Raw genomic sequence first — 17,029 nt, 5'->3', positions numbered from 1 at the left:
CAGACTGCAGCAGCTTATAAAAATCTTCTATTTCTTCATCTTTGGCCCTAGTTAATTACTGGGAATTGGAATGCAAAAGTTGGAAACAAAGAAGGACCAGTAGTTGGAAAATATGGCCTTGGTGATAGAAACAATGTTGGAGATCGAATGGTAGAATTTTGCAAGACCAATGACTTCTTCATTGCAGATACCTTCTTTCACCAACATAAACGGTGCCTATATTTTTATACACATGGACCTCGCCAGATGGAACACACAGAAATCAAACTGACAACATCTGTGGAAAGAGATGATGGAAAAGCTCAATATCATCAGTCAGAACAAGGCCAGGGGCCAACCGTGGAACAGACCATCAATTGCTCATATGCAAGTTCAAGCTGAAACTGAAGAAAATCAGAGCAAGTCCACGAGAGCTAAAATATGACCTTGAGTATATCCCACCTGAATTTAGACACCATCTGAAGAATAGATTTGATGCATTGAATACTAGTGACCGAAGACCAGACGAGTTGTGGAATGACATCAAGGACATCATCCATGAAGAAAGCAAGAGGTCACTGAAAAGACAGGAAAGAAAGAAAAGACCAAGATGTCAGAGGAGACTCTGAAACTTGCTCTTGAGCGTGGAGCAGCTAAAGCAAAAGGAAGAATTGATGAAGTAAAAGAACTGAACAGAAGATTTCAAAGGGCCTCTCCAGAAGACAAAGTAAAGTATTATAATGACATGTACAAAGAGCTGGAGATGGAAAACCAAAAGGGGAGAACACGCTCGGCATTTCTCAACCTGAAAGAACTGAAGAAAAAACTCAAGCCTCGAGTTGCAATACTGAAGGATTCCATGGCGAAAATATTAAATGATGCAGGAAGCATCAAAAGAAGATGGAAGGAATACACAGAGTCATTGTACCAAAAAGAATTAGTCGATATTCAGCCATTTCAAGAGGTGGCATATGATCAGGAACCGATGGTACTGAAGGAAGAAGTCCAAGCTGCTCTGAAGGCACTGGCGAAAAACAAGGCTTCAGAAATTGATGGAATATCAATTGAGATGTTTCAACAAACAGATGCAGTGCTGGAGGTGCTCACACGTCTATGCCAAGAAATGTGGAAGACAGCTTCCTGGCCAACTGATTGGAAGAGATCCATATTTATGCCTATTCCCAAGAAAGGTGATCCAACCGAATGTGGAAGTTATAGAACAATATCATTAATATCCCATGCTGGAGATGATTCAAAGACGGCTGCTGCAGTATATTGACAGGGAAATGCCAGAAATTCAGGCCAGTTTCAGAAGAGGACCTGGAACCAGGGATATCATTGCTGATGTCAGATGGATCCTGGCTGAAAGCAGAGAATACCAGAAGGATGTTGACCTGTGTTTTATTGACTATGCAAAGGCATTCAACTGTGTGGATCATAACAAGCTATGGATAACACTGCGAAGAATGGGAATTCCAGAACACTTAATTGTGCTCGTGAGAAACCTTTACATAGATCAAGAGGCAGTTGTTCGGACAGAACAAGGGGATACTGATTGGTTTAAAGTCAGGAAAGGTGTGCGTCAGGGTTGTATTCTTTCACCATACCTATTAAATCTGTATGCTGAACAAATAATCCGAGAAGCTGGACTATATGAAGAAGAACAGGGCATCAAGATTGGAGGAAGACTCATTAACGACCTGCGTTATGCAGATGACACAACCTTGCTTGCTGAAAGTGAAGAGGACTTGAAGCACTTACTAATGAAGATCAAAGACCACAGCTTTCAGTATGGATTACATCTCAACATAAAGAAAACAAAAATCCTCACAACGGGACCAGTGAGCAACATCATGATAAACGGAGAAAAGGTTGAAGTTGTCAAGGATTTCATTTTACTTGGATCCACAATTAACAGCCACGGAAGCAGCAGTCAAGAAATCAAAAGACGCATTGCATTGGGTAAATCTGCTGCAAAGGACCTCTTCAAAGTGTTGAAGAGCAAAGATGTCACCCTGAAGACTAAGGTGCGCCTGACCCAAGCCATGGTGTTTTCAATCGCATCATATGCATGTGAAAGCTGGACAATGAATAAGGAAGACTGAAGAAGAGTTGACCCCTTTGAATTGTGGTGTTGGCGAAGAATATTGAATATACCATGGACTGCCAAAGAGCGAACAAATCTGTCTTGGAAGAAGTGCGGCCAGAATGGTCCCTAGAAGCAAGGATGGCAAGACTGCATCTTACATACTTTGGACATGTCAGGAGGGATCAGTCCCTGGAGAAGGACATCATGCTTGGCAGAGTAAAGGGTCAGCGGAAAAGAGGAAGACCCTCAACGAGGTGGATTGACACAGTGGCTGCAACAATAAGCTCAAGCATAACAACGATTGTAAGGATGGCGCAGGACCAGGCAGTGTTTTGTTCTGTTGTGCGTGGGGTCGCTATGAGTCTGAACCGACTCGAGGGCACCTAACACCAACCACAATCAGCACCCATGGAAGCAGCAGCCAAGAAATCAAAGAACACATTGCATCGGGCAAGTGTGCTGCAAAAGACCTCTTCAAAGGGTTAAAAAATCAAAGATGTCACCTTGAAGACTAAGGTTCACCTGACCCAAGCCATGATGTTTTCAATTACCTCATATGCATTCGAAAGCTGGATGATGAATAAGGAAGACTGAAGAATTGATGCCTTTGAATTGTGGTGGTGGCAAAGAAATTGAATATACCATGGACTGCCAAAAGAATGAACAATTCTGTCCTGGAAGAAGTACAGCCGGAATGCTCCTTAGAAGCAAGGGTGGCAGGACTTTACTTTGAACATGATATCAGGAGGGATCAGTCCCTGGAGAAGGATATCATACTTGGTAAAGTAGAGGGTAAAAGAAGAAGAGGAAGACCCTCAAGGAGATGGATTGACACAGTGGCTGCCAGTGGGCTCAAGCAACAAGGATTATGAAGATGGCGCAGGAATGGGCAGTGCTTGGTTCTGTTGTACTTGGGGTCGTTATGAGTCAGAACCAAATGGCACCTAACAACACAACACCACAGCAATACCTGAGGGTGCTCTCAGCTCAGAGATGTGCTTGCAGCAAGTTTACTCAAGAGTGTCCTTGGGATCAGTATCTGTGGGGAAGGAAGGAAGCAGAACTGGGCAGAGGGAGGACTTGAACTCCAGTGCGGTTGTAGCAAAGGCCCCAGAGATCACATAGGAAGCCCTGGAGCTGGTGGACCTTTGGGTTGTCCTGCCTTGAGACAGGGGACGGCCTTGCTGCCTCTGCTCTGCAGTCATGGGATGCAGACTCCCGGGGGGGAGGCAGGCCCTTGGGCAGTTCCTGGAGAGGGTCTTAGCTGAGCACCACCAGGCACCCACACGACCTGCACCTGCCATCTCAGGGGTTTGACTCTGGCATAGCAGCATCTCCGTGAGGGCTTGCTGAAACACAGATTGCTGGGCTTCACCACCAGTAGGTTTGCGGGGAGGAGTGTTGCCCAGAATCCGCATTTCCAACAAGCCCCCAGACAGTGCTGCTGCCATGGCAGTGCACCTAAAGGTAGTTTTCTTCATCTTGTGTAGCGCTCTCCTCTTCCGTGGGTCCGTCTGCACCACGTGCCTCAGCGCTTACCCCAGTGTGTGCTTAGCACCTTGTGTCTGTAGCTTATCCCCTCCATGGGGTTACGAGGTCACCGGGGCGAAAAACAGTTGTGGCTCGGTTGATACCTGTCAGATTGAAGCGATTTAATATTTATGCTTTGTGAGCAAGTGGTTTTTCTTTGGTTCTGTGATCTATTTTCTGAATTCACTGGAATTGCTGGATGAAGGATTCTTAATATTTTCTGGATTAAAGAAGAGAGTCACGGGATTAAAACCTGCTTGAGGAGATGAAACCATCTTTTCTGACTTCTCTGTTTTAAAAATGTAGGTCAACGTGGCAATACTTTTCACGTTTTCTGTAAGTGTATTTTGGGTGCTGTCTTACACTCTCCGATTGATCTTTGTTTGTTTCCAAGAGAGTGTTTTAATGTGAAATACAAAGTATGACATTTTGTGACCCATTTCTTTCTCTCCTTGCCATTTCTTGAGGTCTCTCATACGTGACCGATTTTGCTTTTTTCCTTTCCAGATGCTTTTAAAAATAAGACTGTTTAGTAGCATATGGCTTCCACGTCCTAACATCCATGCATTGTATGGATTTTTTAAACCAGCATATGAGACATGTGTATGTACACGTGCACACACACACACGTGTATAGAATTGCACATAAAGATGCATTTCACTATATGTATGTAAGTCTTACAAAGATGCTATATGCAGAAAACATACTGTTTTTAAGAAACACTTACTTAAAAGCCCACAGATGTTTTCATAGCCTTTATTTTGTTCTGTTTGTAAATATAATAAATACCCAATATAGAAAAATGGAAATATGGAGAGTGTAACTAAGAGCAGTTAATCACAGTGCGCATTTGGGTGATTTTTCCGTCCTTCTCTTTCTGTGTGTGCTTCGCCAGTGAGCCTGGTCCACACACATTGGCACTCTGCTTTTCCTGTTTCCATAAATAGTCTCTGAAAGTTTGATTTTTAAAACTGTGTGAGAGCCCAATTTAGTGCTGTGGCATATTTATTTAACTATTTTTGAAATAATTGTTTTTAAATTTTCAGGAAACCTTAAGTTTTGGAAGATTAAGTAGAAGAATTTTAGTGATGCTTAGGATTTCAGCCCCTTGTTCACGGAGCCGACTTGCTGCGTGCTGAGGGCTCCAGAAGATTCATTCAGCCTGCGCTCACTGTGCGCCTTACGCGATAATACCACGAAAAAGATGCCAAAATCTGGCATTCTTACATTAAAAAAAAAAAAAAAAAGCAGAGAGATCGCTAACATACCTTCATGTAAGTGATCCCCTGTGGGTTTGAGAATTTTTTTCAGGCTCCCGAGTTGTTTTTCATATGACCGGCTAAAATTCCGCACAACTTCCCCAGCCCCAGCCTTTTTCTCCTGTTTAGCATTTTTCACTTTTTTACTCCGTGATGTACAAGCCCTCACTGGTTAATTATGTATATATTTAGCTACTGCATGTGTTGGGCTTATTATTGTCATCTAATTAGATGTAACTTGAACTGCTTGCTTCTAGAAAAATCATTAAAAATTCTTTCCTAATGACCTAGAGATGACAAAATGTCTGCACGGTGTGAAGACGCAGACGAGCGCGGGAACGTTGCTCTTAAGGACTGTTAACCCAGATGCTGCAGTCATCTAATTAAACAATATTTTGCTCTCATTAACATTTTCACCGAGGAATTGCAGTTATAATTTCTTTGTCAGCTGTCTCTAGATCACTTTACCTTCCAAACTAAAGTGCCATATAAAAACATTAAATTGGATGGTTTAATTAAAAAGTTTTTTTTTTTTAATGAAGAAACATCCAGTGTTTCTGAGATTTCATTTACCCTGCTTCACTTTTATTGTTCCGGTAGATTAGCGTCATAGGCTTGTGATACTTAATATTGGTCTTCTAAGGTTAATCCTTCCAAGCAGAGTTGATGAAAAAAGAAAAAAAAAGATCTACTTACCGCTATAGAGAAAGAAAAGAACCCTACCAATTACAGCACAAGCTTATTTACTAGATTTTAACTATCTTAAAGAAAGAAAGAAAAAGCATCAATTGGTAAATAAGTATGTAATTATTACTTTGGAATTATGTCACTTTTTAGTTAATTCAGTAAAACAGTAACTTTTTTATCACGAAAGTGTTCAGAAAAATAATTAAAGTAATAATGCGAAAGCATGATGAAAACTTTTAAATGCAGAATCCCGGAGGACCACTGGGCCACCCGTTTTGCTCCCCGGAGGACCACTGGGCCACCCGTTTTGCTCCCCGGAGGACCACTGGGCCACCCGTTTTGCTCCCCGGAGGACCACTGGGCCACCCGTTTTGCTCCCCGGAGGACCACTGGGCCACCCGTTTTGCTCCCCGGAGGACCACTGGGCCACCCGTTTTGCTCCCCGGAGGACCACTGGGCCACCCGTTTTGCTCCCCGGAGGACCACTGGGTCACCCCTTTTGCTCCCCGGAGGACCACTGGGTCACCCCTTTTGCTCCATAAGATTTTGAGTACATTGTGCGCTTCTAATTCAAACAGAAGATACATCCTGATTATCTGTGTTCCGAGGAAATTTTTATTTTAAAGAAGGGTTTTAATATTACCAGGTCAGTACATTTCTTTATAAAAATATATCATATCATATTAAAAATATTGCTATAAAGCTTTAGTAATTTAAAAATTACTAAATTTTTCTTAGTATTTATTTTCAAAGAACCACCCAAAGATCATTAAAAGAGAATTACTAACCATTCAGGACAGATTAATTGCCCTGAGCTGTGACAAATAGCATGATCCTATTATTTTGTCTTAGTGTTTTTTTTAATGGTGCTTTCTTGCCCATATTTTTTTTTCTAAAAATGGCATTATGCCTTTTCCTGTACTAGAAAGTCATTTCTATTAAATGATCGTTGTTGTTGGGTGCTGTCAAATTGATTCTGGCTCAGAGCGACCCCATGTGACAGAGTGGAACTGCCCCATAGCATTTTCTGGGCTGTCATCTTTACGGGAGCAGATGGCCGGGTCTTCCTCAGTGGAGCCGCTGAGTGGGTTCAAACGGCCAGCCTTTCGGTTAGCAGCGAGTGCTTAACCGTTCCACTACCATGGTTCTTTTTAAATGGCTAGTGTCTTCAAATATGGTCCCTATTTTTATGCAGTTTGTATTTTTTGGTACATTTAAATATCCAGTTAATGTAAATTGGTGCTTATTTTATGTGTGTGCTTCACCGTTCTTACTACATGTGTTAGAAAACTTCATCAGAAATTTAAAAAAACAGTTGCCTACAGCGTCTAATTTATATATATGCATAATATAGCTATTTTATATTAATAGCATCAACATTGTCCTATAAAGCTATACTGGAAGACCTATTTTTCATTAAAATCTGCAGATTTTTAAGAAAAACGCTTCCCCAGAAAATAACAGAGCACGAAACCTGCCATAGACCCTTTTAGAATCCTGGAAGTGGCTATGCCCGGCAGTCTAGACTCAGGATATATACACGTGTAGAAAAGGTGCTGGGAGTATTCAGACGTGCTGGGCTGGCACAAGGAGCCATGGTGGTTCGTGGTTAACTACTTGGCTGCCAACCAAAAGGTGGGCTGTTCAAACCCACCGGCAGCTCCACGGGAGAAAGACCTGGAGACCTGCTCCCATAAAGACTGCTGTTGGGCGCCGTGGAGCCGGTTTGGACCCATTCTGACCCCATGTGACAGAGCAGAACTGTCCCATAGGGTTTTCTAGGCTGTGATCTTTAGAGGAGCCGATCACCAGGTCTTCCTCCCGTGAGGTCACTGGGTGGGTTCGAACAACCAGCCTTTCAATTAGTAGCCAAGCAACTAACCACTGCACCACCAGGGCTCCTTGCAACAAGAGTAGGTATCATTTAATGTCGTTTCCTTATAACAAACAAGAGAAGGTATACATGTGTGGCATGTTAGTGCTATGAGATATGTGGCATGTGCACAAAGACATACCAGGTGAAATCCATATCATTAAATACCACTGACAGCTATTTTGAATCAACATTTAGAACGTTACTCACCATTAGATCATAACACATTTTAACAAGAATGAAAGTTTTCTTGGGACCGTCTTTCTTTAACAGTGGTTCTCTCAATTTCATCTGATTATACACTGTTTCAATTCTAGTTTATGAGGGGAGAGGGTATGCTTTCCCCCTCAACTTGCCACAGTTCCACTCTGCTTCAACAGCCTTTCTAAAATACTTAAATCATTCTATTAAAAAATAGACTCCGTGAGATATACTCTTTAAACATTGAACCAAAACAAGCCCCTGAGGTCACCTTGTAGCTAAATAACAGATTGGTTCACAAAATAAAGAATATCACCTGTGAGTACAGTGCTGCCTTTTAAAATACATGAGACCAAACGGTCAACAATTACTTTAAAACAAAGATAAGAATGTAAGGGGGCAGGGAAACTAGATTAACGGGAATGGAACAACCAGAACGGAAATAATGAGAATGTTCACACATCATGAAGAATGCAACCAATGTCGATGAACAATTTGTATAGAAATTGTTGGATAGGAACCTAAACTGCTGTGTAAACCTTTGCTGAAGACACATTAAAATAATATTTTAAAAAATAAACAGACAAACTCAACCTGTGGTCCGATAGGTCTCCTCTAAAGTGAAACAACATGATACAATAAATCAGCCAAATTCACCCACTTCAGGATGTGGAGACTGGATCTGACATCTTGCTCTGCACTTTTCCTACTGGCTTCACAGCTGGGCTGTTAGCCTGTAAATTCTTTGCGTTCTCAATACAAGCTCAACGTCACCTTCTGCTGCGCACTGGGATGTGATTTCGAGATACGTATTCATTGTAATAGAATACCACCCTATAGCCTGTGAGCATGCAGAGACCCAGATGGCGAGGCTGTGCTCCCAGGTTGTGGAATCACCCTCATGGCAGTCAGCCGGGGAGAGGTGAAGAAGGGGGGCTCACGTGGGAGACGTTTCCGTGGGCCAGGCTCGTCAGTGGCGTATTTCAACTCGTCCATAGTCTGTGGATGAGAACTAGGTCCCAGGGCCGTGGCCCCTTATAAAGGATGCTGTTATGAATTGCGTTGTGTTCGCCAAAAATGTGTGTCAACTTGGCTAGGCCATGATTCCCAATATTGTGTGGTGGCTCATTATTGTATCATCTGATGTGATTTTCCTGTGTGTTGTAAATCCTACCTCTATGATGTTAATGATGCAGGAATAGAGGCAGTTATGTTAATCAGGCAGGACACAATCTACAGGATTAGGTTGTATCTTGAGTCAGTCTCATTTGAGATATAAAAGAGAGGATTGAGCAGAGAGATAGGGGGACCTCATACCACCAAGAAAGAAGCTCCAGGAGTGGAGTGAGTCCTTTGGATCCAGGGTCCCTGTGTTGAGAAGCTCCTAGACCAGGGGAAGATTGATGATAAGGACCTTCCACCAGAGCCAACAGAGAGAAAAGGCCTTCCCTTGGAGCTGGAACCCTGAATTCAGACTTCTAGCTTCCTAGACTGTGGGAGAATAAATTTCTGTTTGTTAAAGCTGTCCACTTGTGGTATTTTTGTTATAGCAGCACTGCACAGCTAAGACAGATGCTGAGAAATGTCATCTAGCTCAGGACAAAGAGAACCCAATTCTGATAAACAGCCAGCAGTTTCTGCCACAATCATATATTTTGAGAAGTAATTCCAGTAACTCATTTTTTAGTTGTTACTGAGAGAATTTACTTGAAACACATTTTTATAAAGTGTTTTTGATTAAACAAAGTTCAGTAAACAAGAGTTACTTTTCTGTTGACATGCAGTGGCTGCCTCATCTATGAGGAGAGCAGGAGCTGTTTCATAAGCAATGAATGTCTGTAAGTTTTCATTTCTTTTTCTTCACTAGGACGGACATATAATGATCTGAACCAATATCCTGTATTTCCATGGGTATTAACAAACTACGAATCAGAAGAATTGGATCTGACTCTTCCAGGAAACTTCAGGGATCTGTCAAAGGTAATGTGTAAGCACCTAGCAGTCACACTTCTTCATAAGGCCACATCCTAGAAGCATGTCTACCAGAGTGTGTAAATCCAGGAACATAAACCTGGCTGTCTTCTCCTTCTGTGGTCAGTGTCTAAATCTCATCAATTCTTACCACAGGAACTCAGCTACAAGGAGATGAATCAGTACTAAAAACCAAAAAAAAAAACCAAACCCATTGCCATCGAGTTGATTCCGACTCATAGCGACCTTATGGGATGGAGTAGAACTGTCCCATAGGGTTTCCAAGGAGCGACTGCTGACCTTTTGGTTAGCAGCTGAGCTGTTCACCACTGTGCTGCCAGGGCTCTGAATCAATGGTAGCATAGGCAGACCCTGGTGGCTTAGTGGTTAAGTGCTACAGCTAACCAAGAGGTCGGCAGTTCAAATCCGCCAGGCTCTCCTTGGAAACTCTGTGGGGCAGTTCTACTCTGTCCCATAGGGTCGCTATGAGTCAGAATCGACTCGACGGCACTGGATTTTCTAGGCTATAGGCAGAGTGAAGTGCATATTTGAGAAAGAGCAGGTGTGTAGGGAGAGGTTGCTCAGATATCCTAAACATTAAAGGGAAAAAAAACAAAAAAAAAATTTTTTTTTTTTTTTAAACATTAAAGGGAAGACACCTGAAATTACTACAAAACGTGACATATTTCTTAGGTGATAAGGTAGGTGCAGATAATATCTACGTCATAAAATACGCACACACACGGTGGAGGAGCTTAATGCTGAACAGAAAGCAGGGTACAGTAGTTCATCAGGGGTCTGCTTAGAAAGAAAAGGGGAGATCTTATCCAAGAAAATGGCAAGAAAAAGATATATAATGAGAAATAATTAACAGAAAGCAAAATGTTGGTTAGTTCACCTCATTTGTCCAGACGACACTTCAGTGTGGAATACTGAACCATTTGAAATGCAATGAAGAACTAGGAATAAAGCCCAAAAAGCTTTTCTGTAGCCTGAATTGACATCAGAACTGGGCCCTGAAGGTTACATACTTCAGCCATAGCGGGGCCTCAGCCCGTTCACTCTTTACTGTCAGACTTGGTTGTCTGGTTTATCAATTCATAGAAGGTTAAAAGGCATGTGTGTGTGTTTTCTGTTGGTTTTGTGGGGTTGGGAGCTTCATGGAGAAGGGTAGCCTAAGCCCTGGAGTTGGGAAACATGCAAGGAGAACCAGATTCTCCAGGCAGAAGCAAAAAGAGAGAGCCTTGTGGTAAAGGAGGACCCCAAACCCACTGTGACTACACTGGGCCATCCAGGAAGCGCACAGCGTGTTTAAGGTACTCTGTCCCAGAAGTCATTTGTAGAAATAGTTAAACCTCTTTTTAAAAAATGTCTTAATAAAGTGAACTTAAGATATCTTTAAAGTTCTCTTTTTTGGCATATCTCGTTTCTTTTTAAGTAAGAGTCACTGGGGCCCTGGTGGCGCAGTGGTTAACAGCTTGGCTGCGAACCAAAAGGTCAGCTGTTTGGATCCACCAGCTGCTCCTTGGAAATCCTATGGGGCAGTTATATTCTGTCCTATAGGACCACTATGAGTTGAAATCAACTTGACAGCAACAGGTTTGGTTTGGTTTTTGTGCATTACAGAGGAGTCCTGGTGGCGCAGTAGTTAAGAACTCAGCTGCTAACCAGTAGATCACTGGGCATTACAGAGATGCTTCAACCTGAGACAGAGATGAGACGGATATCACGCTACCTTAAAATGTCCAAACCCACTGCCGTTGAGTTGATTCCGACTCATAGCGACCCTATAGGACAGAGTAGAACTGCCGTATAGCATTTCCAAGGAGCAGGTAGTGAATTCAAACTGCAGATCTTTTGGTTAGCAGCCGAGCTGTTAATCACTGCACCACCAGGGCTCCTTAGAATGTCCATCTGTCTGGTTACTGGAAGTGGGACAATTTGAAGAAAAATTATCTCTTTACTACTTGGAACTTGAAGAGCCTACATTTTGAGATATTCCTCATAGGGTAACCTATGGGATTGAACTAGTGAAAGGGGTGAAGTGAGGTGATGTGTCAGAGAAGGGACTGTGTTGCAGCCGGTTTAACACGAATGCCGCAGATGGTTTTTAACTCAGAGCACTTCTCCTGCCTTTGAAAGAAGACCCACCGAACTTCAAGTTCCACGTTGTACTACTTACTAGCTGTGTCTGTGACTGGAAGCAAGTTTCTCTAAGCTTAGGTTTTCCGTTTTGTAATAGGACAATGATAATGCTTTCTTGCATGACACGGGGGTTGTAAAGATCAAATGACAGATGCGTTTACAGACGTTACATAGCCCTTGGCCATAGGAAACCTTCGTGACTATTAGCTGTTATTGTTATATCTGATATATCTCTTAGCCTGATTGTGCAGCCTGTGTACTGATATTTTCATATTCCAGTCTTCCATTCGCTCATCAGTTCTTTTATCTTGTGTGACTTCCTTATCAAATCTTAGTTGCTTGCCTTGTTGCTAGTTTTAGTTATGGCATTATAGGTACTAAAGGGATCTGAGAGGCCAGAGAGGCGGCATCTTACTGAGAGTCACACAGCTGGTAAAAAAGCTAGCAACCGAATTCCACTATGGCTCCAGATACAGCGATTTTTCCGAAGGAATTCAGATGAACAAAAATCTTCAACCACTTACCGCGTGCAAGTAATGACTCAGACTTGGGTAGTTAGCAGCAGCGTAAGTCCCGGGGCCTGTCCTCCAGGAGCGACTCTAGTTATAGATGACCTGGATGAGACAATCCCCCAAATAAAAAAGAAGGCACTGTATTATGTAGACACCTATCAGAGAGGCAGTAAGCAGTGGTTGGGATTAAGAATTCTGGAGCCAGACTGCCTGAGTTCAAGTCCTAGTTCTCTCTGCCTCCGCTTCCTTACCTGTGTAGTGAGAGCAGTGACAGTAATGCCTCCTGGGTATTCTGTGAACGTTCGATGAGGCAGTAAATGTGAGGAACCTAACATGGTGCCTGGCACCTACTATTAGATAATATTATGTACATAAAGCTGATATATAGTAAGCTGTTGGTAATGGGCCGTATAAACCCCTTACTATGGAGTCAGTTCCGACTCATAGCGATCCCATGGGACAGAGTAGAACTGCCCCCCAGGGTCTCCTAGGCTGTGATCTTCAGGGGAGCAGATCGCCGCTGCCGTGGAGCTGCTGGCGGGTTTGAACTGCTGACTTTCGGGCTAGCAGCCAAGTGCCTAACCACTACACCGTATACTTTTAATTATTATCAAACAACGATGATAAAATATACGCTACTGCGTCCATATTTTTGAATGATATGAATTTATGACGTGATTTGCTAAGATTGAAGTGTAATCTTTGGGTGTAAAACAAAACCAAACTAACTCGTTGAGGATGAAAACCGTTAAACTAGGTCTTGAACAAAATCTTCTCTGTATATATTCTATTTGATATTAATTGAATAACCATTATGTATCAGACACTGTAGATGTTGTGTAAAGACACACACACAGCAAAAATTTAGAGTGTAGATTCTCATGTAGTTTGATGAAAAAAAGTATGATACATAGTATTAAAACATAATGAACTGCTAACTGAAAGGTGGTGGTTTGAACCCACCCAGCTGCTCTGTGGGAGAAAGGCCTGGCAATCTGCTCCCGTAAAGATTACAGCCTAGAAAACCCTACGGGGCAGTTCTGCTCTGTCACGTGGGGTCGCTGCCAGTCAGACTCGATACCAACGACAGCAAACTAGACTTGCCCAGACACGTAAAAACATGATGAGCTGGCTACTTTTATGACTGAGATTCTTTCTAAAACAGGAAAGTGGGTTTTTTTCTTTGAGATCAACCGGTGACCAAACTTCTTTTCCTTCCTTCCTTTACTTATTGATTCTTTCAGTCAACAAGTATTTATCAGTCTCTCACCGTAGGTATCAAGTACTGTAGGAAGAAGGGTGCAGGAGTGGATAAAACAGGCCTAGTCCTAGCCCTCCTGGGGTGAGTTCCATCCAGAGCAGAGGTGAAAACTCAGATAACAGAAACATGTGAGGCCGGGGCTCAGAGGTATTGGGGGGACAGCACGCAGCAGCTGCAAGCACCCCCTCATTAGTAGCAAAATGGCTGCAACGGTACCAGACCTCACCTCATACCAACTAACAAAGAGAGAGCATCTCACCAGGGAGAATGTGTGCTCTACTTCTCTAAGACATGTGGACTCAAATGTCCTTAAAACACAATCCCAGGGGGAAAAAATCTGGCCTACATTATGATTAAGGTGGATATAGAAGGCATATGGCTAAATATTTGCTAGTGATGATAGATTTTTAGTTTATCCACGTAGAAAATAGGAGATAAATTAAATGAGGAAGTCGGTGTTTCCCAAGGAACTGGAAGATAGGAGCATTCTTCAGGCTTTTCGCTGGATCTGCTTGATCCATATTTCCTTGGGCCGAGGTTTTCTTCTTTGTGCTCACGTGTCCTCTTCTAATTTCATACGGCATCACATAGAAGAGGCAAACCGCCCGAGCCTGAATGAAGCTAGGCAGTGTGGACACTAGCTGCACGTTTGCAACCCTGGAGGACTCCATGTTACGAACATCTCGGTCCGTGAGCTCTTAAAAGATAGATAATGTTTTCTTCCCCTTCCACTCGGTCCATGCTTTGGCAGTTTGCTCCTAATATGCTGTCAGACTAGCATGATAGGAAAACGTTAGCAAATTAGAGCCTTCTGATGCCTTAATAAATTACTCTCGTGTTGCTCCCATGCCTCACTGAATTTCTTAATGGGAACTTCTTACAAACGGGCTAGGAACCCAAGACCATCCTGTATAAAAACCATTAATAAACAAGATTTTAATGTATGAAAATATATTATACGCCTAATGGGAATATGACACATGAAGTATGATAATGTAATTGGAAGGAAAAACTCCTGTAATACAACAGTATTGCAGTAGAGATGACCACGAGGCAGCACGTGGAATTCCTGTGCTTAAAATCAGGGCCACAATTGAAAATCTTAACGGACTGTGTGTTACTCTTCAGAAGTTCAAGGAAGAATTGGAATGTTTGAATATTATTAACCAGAAACATTCTAAAAGACCTCTAACAGCAAAAGTAGTTATTTCTAAACAAAGAACGGGAGTCCTGAGCCAAGTAATACTTATCAGTGAATAATTCCGGAATTTGTTCAAACTAAACGTTTGGATCCCAAGTAGCTTTCAGGATTCTTCTCTGTATTAAAGAGTACACTAAACAGAACAACCAGAGTGCAATTAGAGAGAATATTGACTCATTATGAAAAACGTAACTAAGGCCATTGAGCAGTTTGTGTACAAATTGTCAAATGGGGACTAAATTTGATGTTTAAACTTTCACATAAAATATTATAAATATATATATATATATATATATTAAGCTATGAAACCTACAATTCTAAAACAAAAACGGAGTTATTTCTTTTCTTTCTTCATACCTCCGCGTTACACTGGCTTCCTGAAATTCTCTGTCTCATCGCTCAAGAAGCTTTTGATTCAAAGTTTCAAAAAAAAATCTAGCTCAATTTGGCTTGAACAATAAATAGCTGTTACTGGTTCTTGTAACTGCAGAATTCATTGAGAGGTCTGCATTTCAGCAAGATTTGATCCAGTGGCTGAGGCAATGCCACCAAGGACCTGGTTCTTCCCATTGCTGTGTTCTGCCTTCCCCGTCGTGGGCTTCATATTCACCCTCCACTGGGTGCCCCAGTAGCTTCAAGTACAGGAGCCTTGGTGGCACAGTGGTTAAAGCACTCAACTGCTAACCAAAAGCTTGGTGGTTCAAGCCCACCAGCTGCTCTGCAGGAGAAAGAGGTGGCAGTCCGCTTCCGTAAAGATTTCAGCCTTAGAAACCTATGGGGCAGTTCTACTCTGTCCTGCAGGGTCACTATGAGTCCAAACTGACTCGATGGCAGTAGGTTATAGGTTAGCTTCAAGCACTCCAATGTTAGTAGCAAAGTGGCTGCAACAGTTCTAGACCTCACATCATACATCCAAGGAAAAGAACATCTCACCAGCTAGCTTCCATTGAAGACAGGAAAGTTTTCTTTCCCAGAACCCCCAGAAAATGTTTCCTCATGTCTTACTGGTGCTGGTAAAGTGGGATGGGATATACCACCCGGAGATGGAATGAGCCAGCCATCCTCTGTGTTTGGAGTGGCTGGTAGAGCCTGGGTCGTACAACACACCTGTCTAAGAATGGGTGTGAGAGTTTACCAGAGGAAATTCGAATTCCTTTTCCCAAATAAAGGGGGCTAGGTGGTGGGAGGAAACCCCGGTAGCGTAGTGGTTAAGTGCTATGGCTGCTAACCAAAGGGTCGGCAGTTCGAATCCGCCGGGTGCTCCTTGGAAACTCTATGGGGCAGTTCTACGCTGTCCTACAGGGTTGCTATGAGTCGGAATCAACTCAACAGCACTGGGTTTGGGTTTTTTTGTTTAGGTGGTGGGAGCAAACAACTGTCTATTATAGGTGTCAAATATAATGTACTTGAGAGTTTCTTTATAATTTCTGTAATCTAGAAAATAGTAAATTATGGGCTGTGCACACATAGCTGTGGAAGAAAGATGTGGCAGTCTGCTCTCATAAAGACTGCAGCCTTGGAATCCCCGTGTGGGAGTTCTGCTCTGTCCTGCAGGGTCACTAGGAGTCAGAACCATCCCGACAACAACGGTCAGAACACACATAGCTGCTACATAACAGGAGCTTTGCACGGTGCTGAGAGGACTCAGAGGGATATGCTGACCCTTACAGAATACCCATTGTTTAGGAGGAGAAAACTGACCCCAAGGAAAAAGCAATAGGCAGTAAAGTGATTATTTTGTGTGTGTGCGTGTGTGTCCAGTAAGTGGAGACAGAGAGAGATTTACCAAAAAGCTAACGAAGCTTAAACTTGAAGGCCCCTCATCTTTCAGAGGCTTCCCGCTATACCCTGACTGTAATTACACAATGAAATCTGTGAGAGCCAAAACTCTGAGCCGAAACGCAATGGGACTGCATTGTTTTTCCAGGTCTCACAAGTTTTGCCTCTTTGACAGAGTGCAGTCTTACCACTTCTCTATCACTCTCTATTAGTGGAAAATATTTGTTTACCTTCTGTAACAGGCTTCTGCCTTACACAGGTCCCGGCTTACCCAGGTTTTACTGTATATTCATAGTTTTGTGTTCCTTTTCTTAAAGAACCCCTCATCTCCAGATTGTATAAGCTTCATGTAACATGGATCTACTGCTCAGTTTAGGACACCCTTGGTATATTTTCATAACTCACCGGTCCTCAGTCATTAGTGTTCAGTGCACCACATCTGTTCTTGAGATGGTCTCTAAATTCAGGTGGGATTTACTCAAGGTCGTACTTTAGCTCTCATGGTATGGACAAAATACCAATCGAGACACTTCAGCAAACG

At 42.6% G+C, this 17,029-nt stretch overlaps 1 protein-coding gene across 5 annotated transcripts in view; it reads left to right on the top strand.

The window, feature by feature from the left end:
* NBEA (neurobeachin) overlaps positions 1-17,029 on the top strand; it is a 914,947-nt gene that overhangs the window by 764,668 nt on the left and 133,250 nt on the right. For all 5 annotated transcript variants that reach the window (XM_064269920.1, XM_064269919.1, XM_064269917.1 and 2 more), the window contains one exon: positions 9,487-9,599. In XM_064269920.1, the coding sequence (XP_064125990.1) occupies positions 9,487-9,599 (113 nt within the window). The remainder of the gene's footprint in view (positions 1-9,486; positions 9,600-17,029) is intronic.

The sequence above is a fragment of the Loxodonta africana genome, chromosome 17 (assembly GCF_030014295.1).
Source record: "Loxodonta africana isolate mLoxAfr1 chromosome 17, mLoxAfr1.hap2, whole genome shotgun sequence".
Classification (NCBI taxonomy): domain Eukaryota; kingdom Metazoa; phylum Chordata; class Mammalia; order Proboscidea; family Elephantidae; genus Loxodonta; species Loxodonta africana.
The sequence above is the reverse complement of the archived record's forward strand: the minus strand, read 5'-3'. Positions and strand labels throughout refer to the sequence as shown.